This window comes from Acinonyx jubatus, chromosome A2 (assembly GCF_027475565.1).
Source record: "Acinonyx jubatus isolate Ajub_Pintada_27869175 chromosome A2, VMU_Ajub_asm_v1.0, whole genome shotgun sequence".
In the NCBI taxonomy this organism is placed as follows: Eukaryota; Metazoa; Chordata; class Mammalia; order Carnivora; family Felidae; genus Acinonyx; species Acinonyx jubatus.
Window position 1 is genome coordinate 123,155,363 of NC_069383.1, and position 24,331 is coordinate 123,179,693.

The 24,331-nt window shown below is 36.6% G+C and overlaps 1 protein-coding gene across 1 annotated transcript in view; it reads right to left on the minus strand.

The window, feature by feature from the left end:
• The window catches only part of LOC106969531 (contactin-6), a 280,443-nt gene that overhangs the window by 102,500 nt on the left and 153,612 nt on the right, over nucleotides 1-24,331 (minus strand). Inside the window, 2 exon segments of the mRNA XM_053219040.1 lie at nucleotides 1,975-2,178; nucleotides 16,413-16,508. Of these exon segments, the coding sequence (XP_053075015.1) occupies nucleotides 1,975-2,178; nucleotides 16,413-16,508 (300 nt within the window).

The window sequence follows — 24,331 nt, forward strand, 5'->3', positions numbered from 1 at the left end:
TCCAATTAAGGAACGAATGCATCTAGAATATAAAATGTTTCTGAATTATCAAGAACATTTGTTCTCTAGAGATATCCAGATCTATCACCCCTTCACAGAACTCCTGGGGCCACATCTGTGCAGGGGTAAGGAAATTTTCAATTAACACTGTATACAGTCTCTTAATACAAAATAACAGTATTTTTGCAACAAAACCTATAAAGTAGTAACAACAGTTGAGATAAATAATGGCATAAATACTCTTACGCCAGTTCATTAAGAATTTACTGCTAAATGGTTTTGATGTATGTACACTTATAAAAAACATCTCTGTTCTATAGTTTTAAGTTTTTCAATGAGGAATTATGGATATGGGATAAGAATAAGACAGTAGTCAAATATATTGTAAACATGCTACCTACCAGAGGTGGAACAGAAATCTATCTTTAGGCTATCCTCATTAACTTAGCTAATTTAATCACTGGCAAATCAAGAGTCTTCAAAATTTTGGATCCCCCCACTTTTTTTTTCTTACTTACATACCAAACACCAGAATAATACATTCTAAAAACAAATGGTTTATTGGTGGCCAGTGTAACCGCACAAAAGCTAAAACTTACAAAATATATATCAAATAAAAATACTTGATTTTTAAGACCTTGATCATTCCAAACATTTAAAGAAGCTATGGTTGAGGAGGTAGAGAGCACTGGTTACTAGTTCAGTCAACTACGTTGGTTCAATTTTCTAGGTTCTATTCTCTTGACATCTGATATTTCTTCAGGGACTACTTTTAGAAGAGGTTTGATATTTTTTATATTATACTATTAACATTAATATGGTATAATTCTTCTGATCTCTTTTTACCACATATGCATTAAAGAGAATAGAGGGGATGGGAGTATGAAGGAATTAAGAAGGGGAGAAGCAGAAACTACAAGTAGACCAAAAAAGGAAAAACATGGTAGAATTTACATGCATATTATTGGCTTATGAGCTCTTTCTGTCGTGAACAGAGTACTCACTGAAGGGGAGATACTGTGAATAAATCTAGTGGTTGCTGAATTCTGAATTAAGACGATGCAAATATATTTGGATACTTAGTGATTATAAAAACTCTGCCATAAGAACTCCCTGTATGGAATTGGTTCCATAATTCTGTTAGCTGTTATTAGCATTATGTTCTTGCTTTTCTTAAAATGCTCAGAGAGGAGAAAAACTCTATGAGGTACTACATTTCCAGCCCGGATCTGATCATGAAATGCATCAACAGGTTTTCTATCTTTACATTTACCACTGTGAATATTTAAATAAAGAATCAACTGGAGGGTTATTCTACTTTCCTAACTTCCCTAGGTTTTCCAGCTTTCTAAATCTTGTGCCAGCTATGACTTGACGAAGCTACAAGACTCATCAGAGACCAATCTGAATTCTGTTCCTTGGAGGACTATAATTAGTACGAATCCTGTGTTTCATTCCTCTTTGGAATGCTTGTAATTAATGTTTGCTGCTTTGCTTTCCTTGGATGTGAACCTTTTTTTCCCCATTTTGCCAGCCAGGTAAATAAAGGATGAACAAAAAGACAAATATGAAAGAGAAAGAGGCATTAAAGAAAAGCTGCATCATATGCTCACTGAAAACATAGTATTCGATTAATAAGTTTGGCAGCACCCACACGTGCACACACACACGCCTACTTCTCCAAACAAACTTTTGTTTACATAAAATGTTCCTTAAGCAAAGAAAGTATCTGTTCCAATGCCAAAGAGATGGTGCAATATACTCAGAATCATGTATACTGTACCGTGTGAGTGAGTTATAGAATTTTCTACTATATTTTTATGATTTCTGATTTTCATCATGTTTGTCGATGAAACCTCCACTCACTCATGATGTGGCTCCTCTGAACCAGGGGGCAGCAGAAAGCTCTAGAGAACTCCCCAGGCTTCAAGAGCAATGGACAAAGTATATTCCCAAGAGACCTCATCATCTTACCATCAGTGCGCTGCACTAATGGGGTGGGTGGTCCTTGAACACTTCTCTGGGCTTCCTTGTTTGTTACGAAGCAAGTATAGTTGCCCACATCTGATGGTTCCACTTTGGCAATGTATAGGTTTCCTGTCTCTTGTGATACAAACCGTCTGTTGTCCTCTTGGACATATAAGGGGTTATCATTGAAAGTCCATGCATAAGATAAATCTGGAAAACAGAAAAAAAAAAGTGTTATCTTTGTTGTATTCACTCTTACCTGAAACTTCTGTGTCCTCCTCTCCTTAAATGGAATAAAATTGTGCCCGTTTGTCTAGTTTATGACTGTTGTCCTGTTATAATTGTAATATTCCCTTATATTCAAATATATCCAAATTTGGATGATGAATTATATGGTCACCCTGCCCTTCATTAGCTTTGCTCAATAAGGAATGCAATGATGGGGTATTAAGAGAATAAGTAGATGATATATATAATTTACATATATAAGTGGATTATATATATATATTTGCATATATATACACATTATATATTGTGTATATAAAAGGGATGATATATATATGCTTTATATATATAAGTGGATGATATATATACATATTTATATATATGATTTATATATACAAGTGGATGATATATATACATATTTATATATATGATTTATATATACAAGTGGATGATATATATGACTTTTATATATAAATGGATCATATATATATATAAGTATATGTATATATATGATTTCCAGAGATTAATTGATGTATATGTATATGTTAAACATACCATAAAATGTACAGATCTAAAACATTCAGTTTACTTATTTGTAACAATTACAAACCCTATATAGCCGCCCTGCCAAAATAAAATATGGAACATTTCTATCTCTTCAGAAATTTCCTTATGTCTCCTTCTGGTCAATCTCTACCATTGTAACTACTACCTAATTTCTATCATCATAGATTATTTCTGCCTATATTTGGATTTCATAAGAATGAAATCAAATAGAATGTACTATTTTGTGTCTGGTTTCTTTTAACATATATATATAGTTTTAATGTTCATCTACGTTGTGTGTCTATCAGTACTCCTTTGCTTTCTACTGCTGAGTTATATTCCATTTTATAAATAGACCACAATTTGTTCAGCCACTTTCTTGTTGATGAGCATTTGGATTGTTTCCAGGTTGGGACCATTATGTATTAGGTTGAAATAAACATTCTTTTATAAGACTGTCTATTGACATTTTCATTTCTCTTGGATAAGGTCCTAGGAGTGAGACTTAAGGTAGATAGACATATGTTTAACTTTGTAAGAAACTACAAAAGAATTGTCCAAAGTTGTTGTATCAGTCAACCTCTCTACCAGAATTATGTATGTGAGAGTTACAGTTGTTTCACATCTAAGCACAAATCACATATCTATCTTTTTAAATTTTAGCCAGAAATCTTGGAACAAAGAAAAATATTCTCATGGATTAAGGTTTTTAAGTGTGATACTATCTGAAACCTAAGACATTGTGTATACCATGAAAACTAGGTAGAACTGAACTTATGTCTAAGGAAGTAAAGAATATAACTGGTTCAAATGCGGAGGTACTGGGGGTGAAGAAGGGAAATACACATGGTTGAAAACATCTTCACCTGCAGATGAACGTGGAAACCACACACTAGGAAATCACAGCTCATAGAACAGTTGAAGCAACTAGGGGCCTCTTGGTCAGGCAGAGGCTCTGGGCCATCATTGTCATCTGCACTTTTATTAAAAACGGGTGCAGAAGCATGATACGGTAAAGCCAAAAGAGACTAATTATTTCTGATATGTTCTAGAAGTCTACCCCAGGTGGAAGCAGACCGGCTGAAACATTTTTCACTAACCTTACTGAATTTAAATTCTCTAAAGGATGAGGAGGCAAAACAGATCGATAGCTATTCTTCCCTTAAATTTCATCTACATAGAAACACTCATGAGAAAGCGGGAGTATGGGAATGTTGCCATCTTTATCACCTCTTTCTCCGAGGAAAATATATAAAGCATTAACAATACACTATCAAAGATTACAAAGCAGAGGAATGATGAGCATTGCTTGAGATGTTACACTTAGGAAACCAGACTTTAGAAAGCATAAAAAGAAGGAAGGAAGGAAAGAGGGAGGAAGACATAAGAACCTACAGATAGACCATTAATAGTGGGGAGGAGCCAAAGCATTAAATTCTAACAATAATTCATAAGTTATTTTAGTAAAAATGAATTCATCTATACTGACACAACTCTAATAATTCTCAGGAAGGAATAAAATATGAGAGGATATGTCAGAGAATAATCAACAAAAATGCCACTTATGCATAGAATGTGAAAATGCAGAGAGTGGCATTAAGCCTATAAAAGTAGTATTCAGATAGAAAAAAAATCAAAGATGTATGGTTATGTGTAAAGTATGTTGTAAATCAAGATATTTAGTATTGTGTGTATGCGCATGTGTATATGTGTGTCTATATAAATTATTTAATTCAGCAACCTAGAAATGTATACGATGGTGTTCTTAGGGTAAGAGAAAGAAATACAAAAGACTTTTACTCTCTACATAATGTGTTTCTGTCATATTACAATTTTTAATTACTATATAATATTTGTACAAATGGGAAAAATAGGATGAAAATAATGTCAGGAAAGCTAAACACCAGAATGAATTACAACTTGTAAAACAATAGATGAATAATGTTTTTCATCCTTACTCTGAACCGTTCAGACTGGAGTATTATGTTTTATTCAGAGCACATTAGAATCACAAAGCAAGCTTGTTAAAATACAGATAGCTAATCCTACTCTTAGCATTTGGTTTCATTATATCTGAGTGAAGTATCATGGAATCTGTATTTTCAACACCCTACAAATGGCTCATGTGGGTGAACTGGAATATTATGTTCAGAGCACTTCTTATTGGAAGGGGAATTAAAATTCTCAAGTATATCAAGAGACAGATAACCAACACAGCAAAGGCCAGAAATTAAGTCACAAAAGAAAATGATAAGAACTTAGATTGTTACCCTGGGAGCAGGGTGGGGAAGAATAATTGAGCTGTCTTCATAGACTGAATTGCTGCCAGGTGTATGAAGCATTAAGTAACGCCCTTTCTCTTGATGTCCAGGAGGCAAAAATAGGACTTTGGCTTTTGGGGGTTACAGAAGGCTATATGGTCTTTAATAAAATGAAGACCATCCTAAACTTCAGGACTATAATAGCAGGTGATTTATGAGGTAACAGCTCTCTATCAAAGATGACAAAGCAGAGGAAAGATGAGCATTGCTTGAGATGTTATGAAAAAATATTTATTTTTGCAATGAATGGGAAGTTAAAGCTATGAATTGTCTACTCCACCCTCAACGTTCCTTTGATCTCTCTAAGAGTCTAATGCTTTTAGATCAAGTATGCATAAATGCAATTCACTTTTTATTTTTGAAAATATGCCTTGACATTCTTGTCCTGTTTCTGGGTATTGAATCTTCATTGCTTTTACAAGTCTCTACTGGAGTCTTTTATCATTTCATGTGGTCTCTTGCTTCTAAGTTTCTTTACTGATGTCCTTTGCTGCTTCACTTCTAAGCCTGTTACTCTGTCTCCACCAAAGAGAAGATGCTCAAAGAGTTTTTGTTTGAAACTGAGAGCTATCTAGATAGTAAATTTTTCTTCAATAAAGAGAGAAGGAAAAAATGTAGTTCAGATTCCCTTGCTGTCAGTGACTCCTCATCTTTTGAACCTTTTGTGAAATAAAGACAATCTTGAGCAAATTCCCAGGGCTATGTCCCAGCTTAGGGATCTTTATTCAATGCTGATTTGGGAAGAGGAATAATCTCTAGTTCTATGAAATCCAAGGTAACCCTCTCACTTAACAGAAATTACAAGTTGCCACTAATGCCCAAGAAATCTTTGTATTCTTTACCCTATAATCTTGAGACCTAAGACTGTAATTTCCATTTCTCCCTTGGTGAATTCATTTTCACTTTGACTGCTAAAACTTTCTGATCTATCCCTGCATGTGATGTATCTTTCTTCAACAGTGGAACATTTAGAAGTTGCCAGAAGAATGTGGTTCAGAAATAAACAAAATTATATAAAAAGTAATGAGCACTTTTATTTCATACCTGTTTCATCAATCCATAAATTCATTTTGTGAGGCTAATTGGCGATTAATAACATGCCCATTAAATAGTACAGGGTATTGGAGCTAAAAGTATAAAAGTAATTTCCCCAAATCACATTGTTTGCAGGTGCAAGGGGTAGGACTTGAACCTAGCTCTTTCAGATGCCAAATCCCCTAGGCTATTCTTCCTTACCCTGACACTTCTTTCTAAACACCCAAGCTCTCTGCCTATCCAAGCCTACTGAGAACTAGGACACCTGTTCCTCTCTACCCATCCTCTCCCTCCATCAACAATGTCTGTCCTGTGTTCAATTTCCTCAGAATCTTACAGAATAAAACGTTAATCTGTCACTCTCAATCACTTCAACCTGTTTGTAGCTAGTACTAGTAGGGAATAGTATGCATTTTTTAAACCACTAAGAAGTAATTATTTTCTCCAAAATGGCCTCACTAGAATAGAGATTTTGAAACTTCAGGGTGCATCACAATCACCTAGAGGACTTGGTAAAACACAAATTGCTGGGTTCTACCCTCCCGGTTTCACTCTCAGTAGGTCAGGAAAGGAACCAGAGAATTTGCACTGCTAACGAATTCCCGGGAAATGCTGAGACTGGGGGCGTCTCAGAACACTGCTTTGAAAACCATTAATACAGTGGTAATTCTCAATCTCTTCTGCATAATCATACTAGGAAGGGAAATGGCTCAGAGTTTGACAAAATGGTGGCCATCTTGTATATTTCTCTTTGGGCGGTACGTGGGAGTCTGGAAAAGAGGATGTTCCTCAGTTCATGGATTTGTGGCATGTCTGGGATGGAAGGGACCTAAAGATCCTCCAGCCCAACCTTCTCTTTTTACTGGTGAATGAGAAGAGGGGAATATGGCAGTAGTTCTGTAGTAGTTCTAGAATCCAGGTACCCCTTTGTGCTCCTCTGCGAATTGGTGAAGAAGTTAAGCTGCAAGCCCTTCCAGTCACTATATTTTCCATCCCGCCTTTCTCCCTTCTCCCTATGGGTCACCTATTCCCATCCACCCAAACAGCCAAACTACCGTGGGGGCTTTTATCTATTTTGTTCCATCATCAGCCACTGTAATGCTTAATTTGTATATTTTTAATGGGGAAAGAAAAAAAAAACCTTACAAATTAGAAGTTTAAAATTCTTCCCATTTGGCTTTTCTTAATTAAATGTATAATTCATGAGCCACTTAAGTTGAAACCATTGAATTTTTAAATATTTTCTCCATCACCTATGACATTTATGTTATTAATGATTGTGATGCATTTTCCCTGTGATGATTCAGCAGTAACATTAGAACTGAATGATAATTGGTCCTTCCTGAAGCACTGCCTGTAGTTTCACACTGACACCATCCTCTACAACTTTATTATTAGAAATGGCAGATCTGCAGTAAGCAATTGAAGATTCTATCTGTGTTCCCTCAAGCATACAACAAACACTGTTTTCCCTAGAGCATGATTACATTTTGACATAATTTACAGCCCTATATCCTGCACTGCAATATTTAAAACACAAACACAAGAGATCCATGCTATTGTACCCATTATATGGGATGTCATTTTTATTAGAGGAGAGGTATCCCATGTGGAAGAACAATGACACTGAGAACTTCTATTGGCTCTGTAAGATAGACTTCGAAATTGGAAGCATGTGTCAAGAAGTAGAAAATACATGAGAAGAATAAAGAATCTGAAGCATTGTTCTCAGGTTTAGTGGGCAAATCTCCCCTTTGGAATAACCTGGAATGTGTGTACTTTACTGTAAACCTTGTGCAATGCTTTGGAGTTAAATGTGACTGGCTGTTGGGTGGTAAATCATGGGTATGCTAGCTCAGCGGCAAAGACCTAATCCAAGAAAAATAATTCCTTTTCTGGGTTGAAGTCATTGGTACTGGTATTGAGCAAGTTTATGATGCAGCCCAGAACACTGCCCTGACACCTTTACAGCCACTCCGATTTGAGTTCCCATTTGTTCCACAATTACTGCTTAACCACCTAGGTTTTATTAGATGCCTTTTGATTTATACACCCGTGTTCAGAATCATGGAGATAGCTGCTTTTATCATTTACAAACAACCACTAAGTAAAGGCCCTCTGAGTTCCTATTAGTGCTAGTTTCCAAAGAACTCTAGTACTGCTCATGTCCTAGAGAAGAAATGAAAACACAGCCAGTGTCTGAGTGAACTTCTGAGAAACCTCCAATTGTAAGGAAGAGGGGCAAATCATGAAGGCAAATACAAAAAGACCAGACTTCCTTTTTTCTGCTCAATTCCATCCTCCATAGATGAGCTAAATACAGAAAATGTAAGTGATGGGCTATTTCAGTGGTTCTCAAGCAAGGGTGATTTTGCCTGAGAGGGACTATTTGGCAAAGTCTGGAGATATTTTTCCTTCTCGTTATTGGGGGAGGGAGTGCCACTGGTACCAACAGGGCACAGGCCAGGAACGTTGCTAACCATCTTCACAATACACAGAACACAGGACAATCCCTATCACAAAGAATCGTCTCATCCTGAAGTGTCAATAGTGCTGATGGTGAGAAACCCTGGGCTCTACACATGGAAACAGGCTGTAACACAAGACTTGTGTCTGATGTCATGGAAAGTAAGAGAAAACATTCTTACTGGGTATGAATAAGATTCTGAAAGTAGACACAGGAAATGTGGTGCACAGGACTGTGGTCAGCTACATGATCTTTCTGATTCTAACGTGTTACAGGAACATTATGCAAATTAATTTACCTCCCTGGGTGCTGTTTACATAATCTCCAATAGAGATAAGAGGACTTGCTATTTCCATTTATACTTTATTCAGCAGTTATCATCTGTTGTGGGCCAGATTATGTCAGATCAGATTAGGCAGGAGAATAAATGCAGTAGTGTTTACACTCATGTATGTCTTCTTGGTCAAGTAAACAATTACTTCTTTAAAACAATTACTCAATTTCTAGAATGGAGACATTTTCTTTGAAAGTGTTATATGAGTTGAGGTACAGAAAATGCTGAACTGAGTGCCCAGTGTACAGGAGGTATTCATTATCTCATCCAGTCATATGCTTTAAACACTACTTACACATGGTGTTAAAAGAAAAAAAGAGAGACATAGACAATAGGTCCCAAATGGAGTCACTGGTGCTAAGTCCCACATTGGCAAACCAAATTCCAGTTTCGGCCTCTCCCAGAAATGTGACCCTTAACCAGGCAATCTGGAATTACCGGGTCAGCACTTGTGAGGCAATCCACCGGACAGACCCTATTTGTCCTCCAGAGGAAGGTGACCTTGCCTGAAACAATTTACTTTGCTAGAGCGACTTCCTTGCTTTGCCTCTTTCTGTCTCTAAAAGTCTTTCATTTTGTACAGCTCTTCAGAGCTCCTTCCCATTTGCAAGATGGTTTGCTGCCCAATTCATAAATCATTGAATAAAGCCAATCAGATCTTTAAATTTATTCCGTTACATTTAGTTTTTTAACAATGGTAACTTCTGAATTGATTTCTCCAAACCAGAGCTTTCCCCATAAACCTGTAAATCCAACTGCCTACTCAAAATTTTCATTGTTCTATCTAATAGACATCTGTAAGTTAAAATGTACCCAAACAAATTCCTGATGTCTCCCATTCCAAAATCTGCTCTCCCTTTATTGGTCTCATCCCAATAAATGGCATTTCATTCTTCTAATTGTTCAGTACAAAAACTACTCCTTTCTCTTACAGTCTACATCTAATCTTCCAGGAAATTATTTTAGGCATACCCTCTGAACATATAGTGAAGATGGTTATTTATTCACCTGTTTGTTGCTATCATCCCAGTTCAAGACACCATTATCTCTCCCCTGAATCACTTTTAACTCCTTATATTATTGCCCTTTTATGGTCTACTCTCTAGAGAAAATTTTTTTTATGTTTATTTATTTATTTTGAGGGAGGGAGGGAGAGAAAGAGAGAAAGCGAGTGCAAGCAGGCTCTGCACTGTCAGCACAGAGCCCAATGCGGGGCTCAATCTCACAAAGTATGAGATCATGAAGCGAGCCAAAATCAAGAGTCAAATGCTTAACCAAGTGAGCCACACAAGTGTCCCAATAATAAAATTTTTAACTGGAAGTCAGATAAATTATGTCAGTCTTTTGCTCAGTACCACACAAGGCATTCTAATCTCAGTCACAGTAAAATTCAAAGGCTCTAAAATAGCTCTAAAGTAGTGCTTTTATCCTCATCTAGTCTCATGTTTGCACACTTTTCTTTCTCTATACTGGTTTTATTGCTATTCTTCTAATGTGCCAGATACAGCCCTACCACAGGCCCCTTGCACATGTTGTTCCCTCTGCCCAAATTGCCTTTTCTCGATGTCTCACTCTCTCATTCTTTTAGTTCTTTTCTCAAATACAAACAAAGCCTACTGTGGCCTCACAATATACAATAGTAACACCCACCACTCCTGACCCACTTTAGTTTTCTCCCTAGATTTTATGACCATCTGTCATATTTTTATACTTGCTCATTATACGATTCATGAAGGGAAAGACTTTGTCACACTGTTCTCCACTATCCCTAAAATTCACTAAAATGAGTGGCTTAGGATGTACACAATAAATATTTGTTGAGTAAATAACAGTGCAAGTTCAATAATGATGGCTATCACTGTCATTACTATACCAACAGGCAACTCTTGAGCCTGTCTGCCTTTTACACACTCAAGCAACCCCGAAGTAATGCTGTTGTTGCTGATTTGTCCTACTTACTAAGAAAACACCACTGACATTTACTCCAGAAACAGAAGGGGGAAAAAAAAACTAACTAGGTAGAGGGCCATATGAGAATTTAGCACTTTTTCCTCTATGTAATTTTCCTCTTGATTCTATAACATAATTTTGAGACTTGGCTGAAAATGACTTTCCATTTATGTTGAGTTGTCAACATTTTTATTTTGAAAATACAAACGCTGGGCTCAAACAGCAGGTGCTATCTTCCTACCACAGACATAGATGCTCCAAACTACTGGCATAAATTCAACTGTTGTACCAACCTAAAAGTTTTATCTGAGAAGACAATGGAATATTTCTTCTAAAACAAACTTTAAGCCTATGATGTTTATGAGCCTAGGATTGAGAATTTTATATTGAGACAATAAAGGGAAAGAATGGGCTTTACTTTAGACATGACGAAACTATAATTTCACAGTGAAGGTGATCTTAATTATTTTAGACAACATGTACCATTCTTTCACTCTGTCATTTTTAAAGAAAATTTCAGGGGTGCCTGGGTGGCACAGTCAGTTAAGCGTCTGACTTCGGCTCAAGTCATGAACTCACAGTTTGTGAGTTCCAGCCCCGCATTGGTCTTTTTGCTGACAGTGAGGAGCCTGAAACCTGCTTTGAATTCTGTGTCTCCCTCTCTCTCTGTACCTCCCCTGCTTGTATTCTGTGTGTGTGTGTGTGTGTGTGTGTGTGTCTCAAAAATAAATAAAAGATTAATTTTCTTTTTCTAAATAAAAAAAAAAACTTCATGTGAAGCTGGGTTAACTCACTGCACCCATGAAGATCTACTGATGGTTTATTTTCAAATTCATCCAACAGCTTTGGCTTCAAGTTTTTCATCTCCATTCAAAAAGTTCAAGATAATTTTGAGTTCAGTGATGTTGCAAATGACTTATGCAGAATCTCCATTAAAGTGACAAGGCTCTTAAGCAAAAGTACATCCTTGCGGTGAGTGAAAACCCATAGTAGAAAGACTTCCCTGCAACAAAGTTCATAGTCTATCTCAAGGCTCAGTGACCCCTCCCCCAAATGAATAAGCAAAATAATAAATAGTGTATTGCCTCCTTTTGTCACATAAACCTGGATACAGAGAAGAGATCATAGAATCCTCTAGAGACCTAGTAAAGGAAAGGAAAAGTCTTTTTAGCTGACTAGTAAATTTTAGCTTTGCCAAGCACCAAGAGGCTAACTAGAAGACTTGTATTTTTCTTTCTTTCTTTTCTCTTTTTTTTTTCTTTTGAGACTTGTATTTTTCTGACATGGGTATCCAAATTATGGATAATAACTATAATAGACAATAGAAGGGACTGTTGGAGATTGTGTAGAGATGAGGGAAGTCATAGACTACCAGTGACAGAGTTTAGGAGAAAGGAAAACAATGTCTAATAGGGTATAAAGTGTTTCAACCAGATAAACATTGTAGCACTCTCTGTGGTGTTCAGGCAAAACTTTCAGAAAAAATTATATTTCTCTGTAACATTCTAGAATTATATTTTTTTAGGAAGATGGAAACGGGGGCTTAATCTGGCTCTATTGGCATAGATTCAGTCACATTCATGGAGTTTATCTGTAGTTAAGAAATAGGATTAAGGAAGCAAATATACTTCTCTCCTCAGAGTATAGGGAATGGTTCCTGTTTTGTATCCAAATATCACATTTCTAAGAGATAAAGCAGAATGTGCCAGTTTTGTGTTCTGGCATTATTGCCTAGGTTTCTTTCTCTTTCACTATGGGTCCCTTTCCTTTCGAATAAGCTTTATCTATAAATTCTCTCTTTCTAGAAGAACAGCACACTCACAGTTACCTTTAAAATTGGGTAGGAAATATCCACAAGAAAGCCTATTCTGAAGTCAGGTCTCCTTTGGTCTATATGGGAAAAAAAAGGACATCAATAAAACAGCACCTATTGAGTTTGGTTTATGCCGATTACTCTACTTCACTGAGTGATCACTAATCATTTATATGGGAAATCCATCTACACACTTTTTACTTTTGTTTTGTTCCTGGAGACATTTTCTTCCCCCAGGTCAATTTATAGAATTCAACCTATTTGATAATTTTTCTTAGTCTCCCATTGTTCTTGTTTTTGGCTTTTGTTTTATAAAACAAACTACAATGTATCTGATAGGCCTGCCTTGTTTTTAAAAATTTTTTTTAATATTTATTATTGAAAGAGAGAGTCAGAAAGTGAGCAGGGGAGGGCCGGAGGGAGAGGGAGACACAGAATCCAAAGCAGGGTCCAGGCTCTGAGCTGTCAGCACAGAGCCCGACGTGGGGCTCAAACTCACACACTGCGAGATCATGACCTGAGTTGAAGTCGGACGCTTAACCAACTGAGCCACCCAGGCGCCCCAGGCCTGCCTTGTTTAACAAATGTTTTCCAAGTTTTTGGTTTGTTTTGTTTTGTTTTGTTTTGTTTTGGTTTGTGAATATACTAGAGAAAAAATATATATAACTCAGAATGTTCTGATAACATCACGTTTAAGATAATTTCTCCCTTATCTTGGCTAGAGAGATTTGAACTATTAGAACGAATGGATGTGAGGGGTATTCTTTGCTGTTGGCTCTGAAGATGGAAGAAAACATGTGGCAAGAAGTGCGGGCATCCTCTAGAAGATGACAGTGGCCCTTGACATCTGGCCAGAAAGGAACTGGGGTAAACCTGAGTTCCACAATGGCGAGGAACCCAGTTCAGCCAACAACTTGAGTAAGCCTGGAAACCGAGCCTTCCTCAGACTTGTCAGAAAAGAATGCCATCTGGTCATGACTTTGATTTTGTCCTTGTAAGAATCTGAGTAGAGACACCAGCCACATCATCCTTTGGCTTCTGACATACAGAACTGTGAACTAATAATTGGGTGTTGCTTGAAGCTACATATATATACACACATATATACATCCTAAACCAGAGAAAAATTACAAAGACAAAAATGTCTATGTGTAAAATTGGCTCATTTTAAACCAGCTGTCCACTAAATCAATTTGAAGGTTATCCAACCAATATGTTTCTCTACATTCTTGAAGTCTTTCTTGGCACAATTCACCTTCACAGGAAGGTGAGAAAGGAAAAGGAAGAATAAAGAATTGTTTCAAATGAGCCAGTTAAAGACACTCTTAAAACTCTTAGCAAACCTGGAGGTGTAAGAGTGTTGAAACTGATACACAATCTGAGGTTTAACCATTAACTACAGAGCTTTCTATCCAAAGGCAATTTTTTTTTTTGGAAGTCAGAAATTCCTCTACTAGAATCTTGTCTTCATTTACTAACTGAAAACTGATTTACTTAGTTTATCTGAGTCTTGGTTTCCTCATTTAAAAATGATTATTCTTAATGATCAGAATCCTGGGAATGAGAAAATCATGCAAAGTCCTTTTTGCTCATGATATCAAGTCAATAATTGGTAGTCATTGTTACTATTATTAATACTTTCCTCTTCTAATGAATTGATGACTCTTTGTATAGTTGGATCAAAGGGTGTCTGTCAATATTCCCCTCAGTTTTGATTGGGAGAACTATAAAGAACAGAAGAAAAGTATTCCAGTATTTCTGCCTTTGTAGAGATGAGGAAGCATGCACAACCCCAGGAGCTCTCAGGATGAAAATTCCTACAATAGCCGGATGAAGTCAATATTGACAAATACCTTGGAATCCTGCTAAAAACATATGATATAATCAAATTTGGTATCCGACAAATTTGTCATAACTTGCATGCAATAGCCATTAGTTATTCACTTAAAAAGGTCTTAATGGAAGGCAATTTTTGTCTATGACTTAATCTCATGGCATTAAGCAGAGAGAACTGTTACAATAAGGGTCTTACATGCTTTAGATGATCAACACATTCTTTAATGGTGGTAGGTAACAAGGTAATAGGGAAAGCTTTTCCTATCTGGCTGCCTTTTAAAAATATATGACATTCATTTACAAATATTTGACATTTCTGCTACCTTCATTCAGGGTAAACAAAGTTGAAAATAATCTTCAATTCTGACAAGATTCTTTGACCAAAGTCAGAGCATAAAATGACATAGACTGACATAGACTGACAGCACAAAACAGGCATGATTTTGCCTGTCTTGTCATCTTAGGTTATACCACTAAAAAATAATTTCCCTATGGTTAAAAAATAAGCGGCATTATATTTTTTCAATGCTGCAGAATAATACTATTTTACCTCAGATAGCATTGAAAACAGTATAACTCTCCCCCAATATTTTAGGTTAGCATAATGTTATACTACTGTGTAATATTTTTGAATAAAATATTGTTAACTTCTAATCAGTTTCTTCTTTTTTTTTTTTGCATCAGCATTTCATGTAACTGTGTAAAAATGAAACAAATGGAAAAATGTTTTCAGGTTTTAAAAGATCATAAATAATATTTTGTTTAATATTAGGGGTAAAATAGCTTTCATTTTATTTTTAAATATTTGTTCTATCTGCTTTCAAAATTCTCCCATTCCAGAGTGGGACTAAACTACAAAAGGGCTGCTCTAGGAGCCACTCTGGCTGGATTTGGAGCTCGGCTCCAGGACCTATCAGCTATGTTACCATAGACTAGTTACTTAACCTCTCTCTACCTTATTGTTCTCATCTGTGAAACAATAATCATAGTATTTCTTTCATGAAGCTGCTATGAGAATTTTAAAAGTTAACACATGTAAAGTACTTAGATCTATGCTGTATAAGTATTTGCTATTATTATTAAGCTAACTGTAATATAGTCAGTATGATACTGAATTGAACCAAATCAAATGACTCCATGGATATTTTGATGCTGCTTCTTCCAGATTCACTGTTGGTTAAGAATCCACCATATTTTACCAAATCATTTGACCAAATGCAACCCTGAGGGGATGCGAATGAGTAGATGGTTTAGGTCCTTGGCAACAAACAGGTCAATTCATGGATCAGTCCAGATTCTTACAAACTAGAGAATGGTGTCGAGTGCATGTTTTCACCATTGCTAGAAGATACTCTGATTTGGTGCCATCCAAAATTTGCTTGTAATTAATGTGGTAACTCTCCTCTCACAATAGTTAAGGTGAGGTTCCCAAGAGGAATGTTGGAATTTGCTTTTCCATGCATGTCCATAGTAACAATGAAATAACAATCTCAGCTTTCTTTTCTGAATAAGTACTAGCCATTACACTCATCAATTTGCATTCATTAGCTCACTCAACATTCACAACAGCACTGTAATACAGATTATCAGTTTGTGTCTCGATTCTACAGAGGAGGAAACTGAGCCAAAGGAGGTTAAACAAATTGTCTCCTGACATTCAGGGTGACAAGCATCAGATTGCATCAGGGGTCATTTTTACTTGGTACTCAGGTACTCATTTTCACTCGAGTGACTGCATGAAAAAAATTCTTTTAAAAATGATTTACAATGGAACTGTTCAGATGTGATAGGATGAACTTGAAGGGACTTGAAGTTCCTTTTGATCTGATGAAGAGCTATCTTTGACTTCAAGATGTGCCTTCTTTACTCATCAAGAGACCACATTAATGGTGTGACCCAAAGTACCCCCCACCATACCTCCAAAGTGTGGTGGTGGGCCACAGAGAAGCACCACACCTTGACCTTCTCGGACGGACACTGTGCTTCTTGTTTTGGTTTCAAAGTCTTCAATATCTTGGAAAACAAACAAAACAGCTTTAGAATCATCTTGCAGTAACAAACACGTTAAAGAAGAATCTCAAACTTATTTTTATTCTTAACAGTAATGGACACCCATACTTGGCTGACCAGAAGATTTAGTTGATGATAATTTATCTACACTGATTTTTATCTCTAAAAATCTCTTTTTTCCTTCTTTTTTCTTCTTTCTTCTCTTCTTCCTTTTTCATATAATCAGAGCATGTGATGAAAACATTTATTAACAATACCTACTATCTGTTTACTTTTATTCTCCCAGGCAGCCTGTAGCCGAGCAGAAAATCTTTAAAATCCAGCACATATTTACTTTCTTTGCCCAGGGAAGGTGTGATTAAAAAAAAAAGTGTATATGCAGCAAGTTTGCTGTAATCTTCTAGCATCTTAGATTAATGGTTGGTATTTGATGTGCACATGAAGTCTGTGAGAACTTAGGATGGAATAGAGTGAGGGAAAGAGTTCAATGTGACTGAACCAATGAGAAAGAAGGCATATTTTCTCATTTTCTTGTTCTATTCCTTCAAAAAGTAGCATCATGATCTTGTTTGGAGTGTTGTAATATCCATACACCATAAAACAATCATATAAATTCACTGTTAGAAGAAAGCTAACTAGTTATCTTGTTAAGCCATCCACAGGAGGTACAAATCTTTCAACATTCCTGGAAAATGGTCATTCAGGATCCAGGAATGAGTAAATTGTTGAACTTCTCTGAACCTTAGGTTTTTTCACCTGTAAAATTCTTTTATACATTCATTTAGTCTTTTAACAAATTTGTATTGAATCCCTACTCAAATGCAGGAAGCGTATTAAGGAGAGAATATGTATTGGTAAATGAATCAGGCATGTACATTGCCCTTATTGTGCTTGTTATCTAAGAGGAAAACTAGAACACAAGTTAAAAAACAAAGCAACAAATGTATAATTTACAAATTGTGATAATTATTATGGTGTGGAGGCTGCTGGTTGTCTACAAAAATGATATATGCTCCCTTCTTCCATAATAATAGATTTGTAGATCAAATATACTTTTCCAACCAGAGGCTACGTTTCGCAGACATCTTCGCACTTCATACGGTAAGGAGAAACGAGTGAAATTTCTACCTATTATGTGTGAAAGGAAATGTCCACAGTTGTATGTTCTCCACCCATACCTTCAGCATCTAGATTGCCAATGACAGGAAAGATCCTGGTCAAGTTGAAAGAGCCACCATTAACCCGGGTACTTGAGTGATTGCATGGAGTACAACCACAGGTGATCTGGAACATCCACTCTGGATCATCATAGAAAAGATAAATAAACTCCTATATTGTTTGAGGCATTTATTTTGAGGTCTCTGTATTATAGCAGTTTAACCCTGTTTTTCTTTTTTTAAATTTTTAATGTTTATTTTTGAGATGGAGAGAGAGAGACAGAACGCCAACAGGGGAGGGGCAGAGAAAGGCAGATCAGAATCCTAAGCAGGTTCCAGGCTCTGAGCTGTCAGCACAGAGCCCGATGCAGGGCTCAAACTCATGGATCATGAGATCATGACCTAAGCAGAAGTTGGACGCTTAACCGACTGAGCCACCCAGGCACCCCAGCAGCTTAACCTTTTATCTAACTGACCTATCTTGTAAGTGAAAAGAACAGGATACAGATGTTATGGATGAGAGACAGCCATGCAATGGTAATATGGAGAAGGGAAAATATTCCTTGCAGAAAGAAAAACATGTTTAAAAACCTAGATGTAGATAACAGCAGGGAATTTTCATAATATTGAAAGAAAGCACTATTCATGGGCACATAGTGGGCAGGGGTCAATGAGAAACTGCAGTAATCAGGACATTTGGGGCTATTATATTATAATGGAATTATATTAAAAGTAAAAAGGGAACACCAAGAAACAACTGAATAATAAATCAGTGCAAAAGGTGAAAAATATCCACAAGGTCATAGAATGGAATGCCATCCATGATTAGAAAGAATTTATTAAATATAAAGGACTCATGTGGAAAGTTCTTGGAAAGTGAGTTAGACTATTAAGTTAAAAAAGTGCTAAATATTGCTATGACCTATCCCACTGTGAAAGAATGAAGTAAAAACCTAAATATGAGCATCTCTTTTAATTGGTATAGAGAAAATTATAGAATATATATATTTTTATTATTCACCTTGGTTATCTCAAGGACGTGAATGAAAGATATGGAAGTGGAGATTATTAGATCTTTACCTACAGCTCTCTTTATCTTTAAAAATATAAAGATTATAAATTGTGTGTGCCTTTTTTGCTTAACAACTTCACTGTAGTATAATTGAAATTAATTTGTGGTGTGATTTAGAGAGATTGAAGACTTCTATTTTGATTATTGTGTGTGTCTTATCCATGAATTATCTAAATGACAATGTCATGTAAGCTATAAGACATATGAGCCCTGAATTCACAGGTGAGGCAAGGTCCAGATTTATGAGAATGAAATTTAAGAGCATATATATAGCATTTAAAGCCATAGGAATGCACGTAATCCCCATGGAATGACTCTCAAATGTTTGGCAAGAACAATTTGGTAGATAGTCATCTAGAATCAAACTCTAAAAATCTCCAATATTTACAGGTAGAGTAGAGAACTATAGAGAAAGGAAAGAAGGAAGGAAGGGGAGGGAAAGAGGGAAGGAGAGACGGAGACAGAAAAAGGGAAAATAGGTAGAAAGCAACATCTAAGACATGGAATAAGATGCGGACAGAAAAATGTATTAGGCAACATGAAGGTCATACGTAATCCTGACAGGAGAAATGTAAGTAAAATTATGGAGAAGAGGCTAAAGTGGATTGAGGGGTGAATAGTAGGTAGTAGATAAGAATATGGGGATCACAGGTGTGTAAACTCTTTAGAGTTGGCTATGAATGAGAGGTAAGATTTCGAGAACAGGGAGGAGTTTGGAGGGCAGTGGTACTATATTGATATAAACAATTAGATAAAGAGATTGTTGATTCTAAGACACAGATTAGGGTGAAGTTCTTGAAAAGTCAGAAAAGTGGTAATCAGAGCTCCTGTGGAAGCACTGACCTTTTTAAGAAAGGGGTATCAAGAAAAAAAAAGATATTAATTACTGATATAAGATAGACAGTAGGGTTATTTGCTGGTTAGATGAGAACATTTTTCATGGTGGTTTCAAATTTCTCAGTGAAATGGATGGGACAGTGTTGGATAAATCATTGAGGAAGGGAAAAAATGCAATACATAAACCTACTTATCAGGGTTGCGGTAGGGATTAAATAAAATACTCAATTTAAAGTATCTAAACTACAGTGTGTTATAGAGGAAATAATCAATATGTGGTAATTATTGTGATTATGACATACCAACTGATCAAGTCACGACACTATATTTTCATCTTCCTGATACAAAGTAAAGATGAATGAATTTGCAAATACAAGTCAAATAGCATATTTTGGTTCCAATAAAATTTTTTGTAGGTGAATGTTTCAATTTGAAGCATCCTTGCTGTTCAGTTATTTCCCAAAGATTATTTTTCATATGTTTGCTCTGTATCCATGAAAAGTAAGAGGTCTGATATATAAATTTAGTAATTCTTATATACACTCGACTTTTAATAATACAAATATTTGGCCAATATAAACTCTACTTATCCCCAGCTCTACCCCCTTTTCTTCCCCCACCTGCTCTTGATTAGCAGCCATTCGCTTTACACTAATTCAAGACCTGGCATGCCTTGTCTGTTTCTTAGAGAGGATTTTTAATCAAAAATGTGCTTTTTTTTTTCTTTGGCCTTGAAAAAGCTAAATCAACCTACATATGTTGGTACCATTGACGTGAACTACTGCTTTGACTTGGAAGTTCTTTATGACTTGCGTTTGCATAATTTTAAAAGTGACTCAATAAGAATCAAGTTAACAAACTCTTTTTAAAACCAAAAATCAATATATTGTATCCACTGTTTCTATTTCTTGTTGTAACAACAGATGAGCATTTGAAAAAAAATGTGTTTCCTACTATCATTATTGAAAGGTCCCATTAAATTGTCATTATTTTTTAATGGTCACAAAAACAAAAACTGTCATGAAGGAGTAATGAGAATTTGAATGATTCTATGAAATTAACAAGCTTTGGATTGAATTTTCTCAAAGTCACATTGTTAGTGTGTCATACCCCCAGTAACATCAATCATGTTCTCAGTGTTAATCAGAAGCCATTATAACACATTGTTGATAAGATGGCTGATATTTTAATATATTCTGTGTTCATTTCCACTTATATAGGATCCTCTTGTAACATAATTTCTTCATGCCTTTTATGATTACAATGGGGTATCTAATAGTTGACATGAAAGGAAATCAACATCTGTCAAAAGTCAAACAAGTCCTGTTAGCTATCAAAACATAGTCATTCCAAAATGATACTAGTTCACAGGTTTCAATTAATAATTCAGATTTTAAAACTGTTTAACAGCACATAAATGATAGACAAAATATAATTTTGCCTTATTTAAACTAGGTGCCATCTTATGTGAATACACTTTGATGAAGATCTGGTTTTGTTTTTGTTTTTGTTTTGTTTTTTTTTAGAGAGAGAGAACATGTGCTTGTGTGCTCACAGGTGAGTTGGAGAGGGGCAGAGGGAGATGGAGAGAGAGACTCTTAAGCAGGCTTCATGCTCAGTGCAGAGCTCGATCTCACAACCATGAGATCATGACCAGAGCTGAAACCAAGAGTCACACTCTTCACGGACTAAACCACCCAGGCACCCCTGATAAAGATCTGTTTTAAGTATCCAACTTGTAGCCTTTTTGCTAGCCACAGGCACGATATATTTCAGATTATTTTGAGTCAAAAGCTGACTGAATTAGGTAGCCATTGGAGCATTCAATGAAATTTTCTTTGCTCTGTAACCCCTTTAAAAACTAGATTTATTCTTATATATGGAGAGGCCGGAAAGAATCACCAGTTTCTATTTTTGTCCTATCCATTTTTGCTTAAGAGAAAATAGCTTAGCATGAGATCGTTCCCTGAGATGGTCTCAAATTCTGTATTATTTGGAGAAATTCCCATAAACCACAAAGGTGACCTGCCCAGGCTGTCCTTGTGCTCAAGGTATAAGTCCTGCAGTGACGGTTGTTGTTAAAGACCTCGATTGTTGAGGTTGCTCTCATTAAGCCATTCTGATGACCATGGCTTATCGGATCCTGTGGTTTTATTGCTGGTTTTGGAGGAAGCATTTGGCAGGAGCATAAGCAAAAATGCAGTCACAAACAAGGCTCTGTTCCAAAGGCCAGCAGGAAGTGCCTGAGAATGGCCCATAAAATGAGCTTTAAAGAATTATAGGGCCATATGCTCTCTCCTGGAGCAACCAAGGTACAGAGGAGGGACCGGGGCCACCAAAATGTACTTAAAATTAAGTCCAAGCAATGCTAAGTATTGCAGCATCTAATTGTAAGGACAATACATCTCTGCAGCTGCCATGTGTAGGAATGAATCTCAGCCTAATTAAAGTGAGAAAACTGTATTATTTGCTGCCAAGGCATGAGGATCACTATCAGAGGATGTGCTTGGCAACGTCAGCCCCTGACACAGAAGGAGGCCAGCGGTTTGCCAACTCTCATAAGCTTGGAAGAAGGCTATGGGTGCCCAGGGTTCATTTACCCAGAGCAGGAGGACAACACCCACAAAGTCAGGGATTGGGACAGATACTCACCAGGAAAACATGCATGCTTCAAGCAGGACATACTACAGCTGAGTTGTTCAAAAGGTGAATAATAATATCAACTGGATCTTTATCCACTTGCCACACATTATTTTCATATTTTAAATATTTTTTTTCTTTCTTGCATATGTCAAGAATAACTACTACATGCCAGACACTCCGTGAAGTTAGTTTCATTGAATTCTCACTGTGACCCTGGGACACAGGTACTGCTACCACATTCACTTAACAAAGAAGGAAAGTGAGGGTCATAAAGGATCAGCAACAGAGCAAAGACCACAGTTTCTAGAGGTCAAGACCAAACTGAAAAGGAGGTAGTCTGGTTCCAGAGCTCACACTCTCAATCATGATGCTATTCTGCTTCCAAATGCTCACTGGGGTCTTCCTGCCATTTACAAGATATAAAATAGGGCATAACTACCATTCCGTTCAAACAAACAACACAAAAGGTTAGTGCCTTTCCAAAGAATCTGCAAATTCCTGGATTGGGGGAGGAAGTACTACCTTTTCAAGTTTAGAAATCGTTTGATTCCCAATATCCTCACTTTTCAGAACCCTCCTTGTGTCCTCTCCAGGTGGGTTTCCTCATTTATCTCCACCCTCACATCCCCGCAAACAAAGACCTCAACAGCTTAGCTTGGCCAACATAGAGAGATACTCAGCTCCTGCCCCTCCCAATAGGAAGCACCACCACTGCAGTATTTGTGCCTCTATCAATCTTAGGGATTTAGTGAGATGAATCCAACCAATGTTCGATATTTGGTTCTTAAAAATCTATAGTTCTTCTCTCTGTTGTTCATGTCTGCTCTTTTTCTTCTATAAACTTCCCACTCCAGTCCTCTTTCAGGAACAGAGAGAAATTAAAACCCTCCCCCTCTCTTCTACAAAGCTCACCACCCTCCAGCTCCCACTACCACACTCTGAAACGGAAAGATCTGCCCTAGTTCACATAGCTTATAAGTAAAGGAAGTAAAATTAAATTCCAAATACCATGACTCTAGGGGGCATTTGCTTAACTGCCAGACTGTACTGCCTCTCTCAGTAGAGCTTCCCCATTACACAGACCTTATGATCTGCCCCCAAACCAGAGACAGGGCTCATTTTCTCTCTCTGCATTTCAAAAACAATGCTAATTCTCTGCTACTTTGAGGACACTGAATCTGATTTTTAAACTCCAAGGTTTCTTTTACTGCTCTTTGTTTTTTGCACCAGTAGAATACTACTCCCCCTTTGCAAATTCTGCATTAGTTTTAGCACAGAAGGTTTGCACTGGAGTCAGTAGCATTGAAGAGTGCCTGCTTACCTTCCTGAACAGTCTCCACCTTGGAGGTATGTGCTCTGTTTTGGCCTATGGCAAAAACATTTTGCTGGGTGAGAAACCACTGATACCCTGCCCAGCAAAAGGGAAATGGTGAGAGATACCAAGAATAATTTTCTAGTTCTGTATTAGTCTCATGGAACTCCTAGATATGATATTCGTAACTTTTCAAATCCAAGTACTCTTGAAGAATATCAAGACATTATAGTAAGGTTATTCTGAATTCACATCTCCTCTTCGGTTTTCCCCTTTGAAGAGGGCCACTCATGAGAATATCAAATTGTTCATGTTACTCTTTCCTTTTATTTACTTATTTTTATCGGTGGTTTGGAGTAAGCTGAAGATCTTGGTTCTGTAAGGAATTTTCCCAGGACTTTATTAAGTTGCATACAAAAATACCTTTACTTAGACCATTTTCATTTTCTACCATCAAGTTCAGGATGCTATATGCTCAGCTACAGTGTTCATGATATTATTGTGTTTCCTAGCATAACTCACTAACATAACATGACATAACCTAATAAAGCACAACACTATTGTCAAATCCTGTAAAAGAGGCAATAGCTGAGTCTCAATATTGAACATAAATTGGGAATGCTAATATCTAAGCATGAAGTAAGGAGGTATTTTAAGAGCTTCTGGTGTCAAATTCATTTATAATCTGAGTTAAAATTCCTCCCCTCTTTTTATGTAAAAAGATTTTTATAAAACTTCATAAATAAGTGGAGAAGTTGTTTCTTGGTTTCCTGGGAATAATGAATTCACTGAGAATCATTTCCTT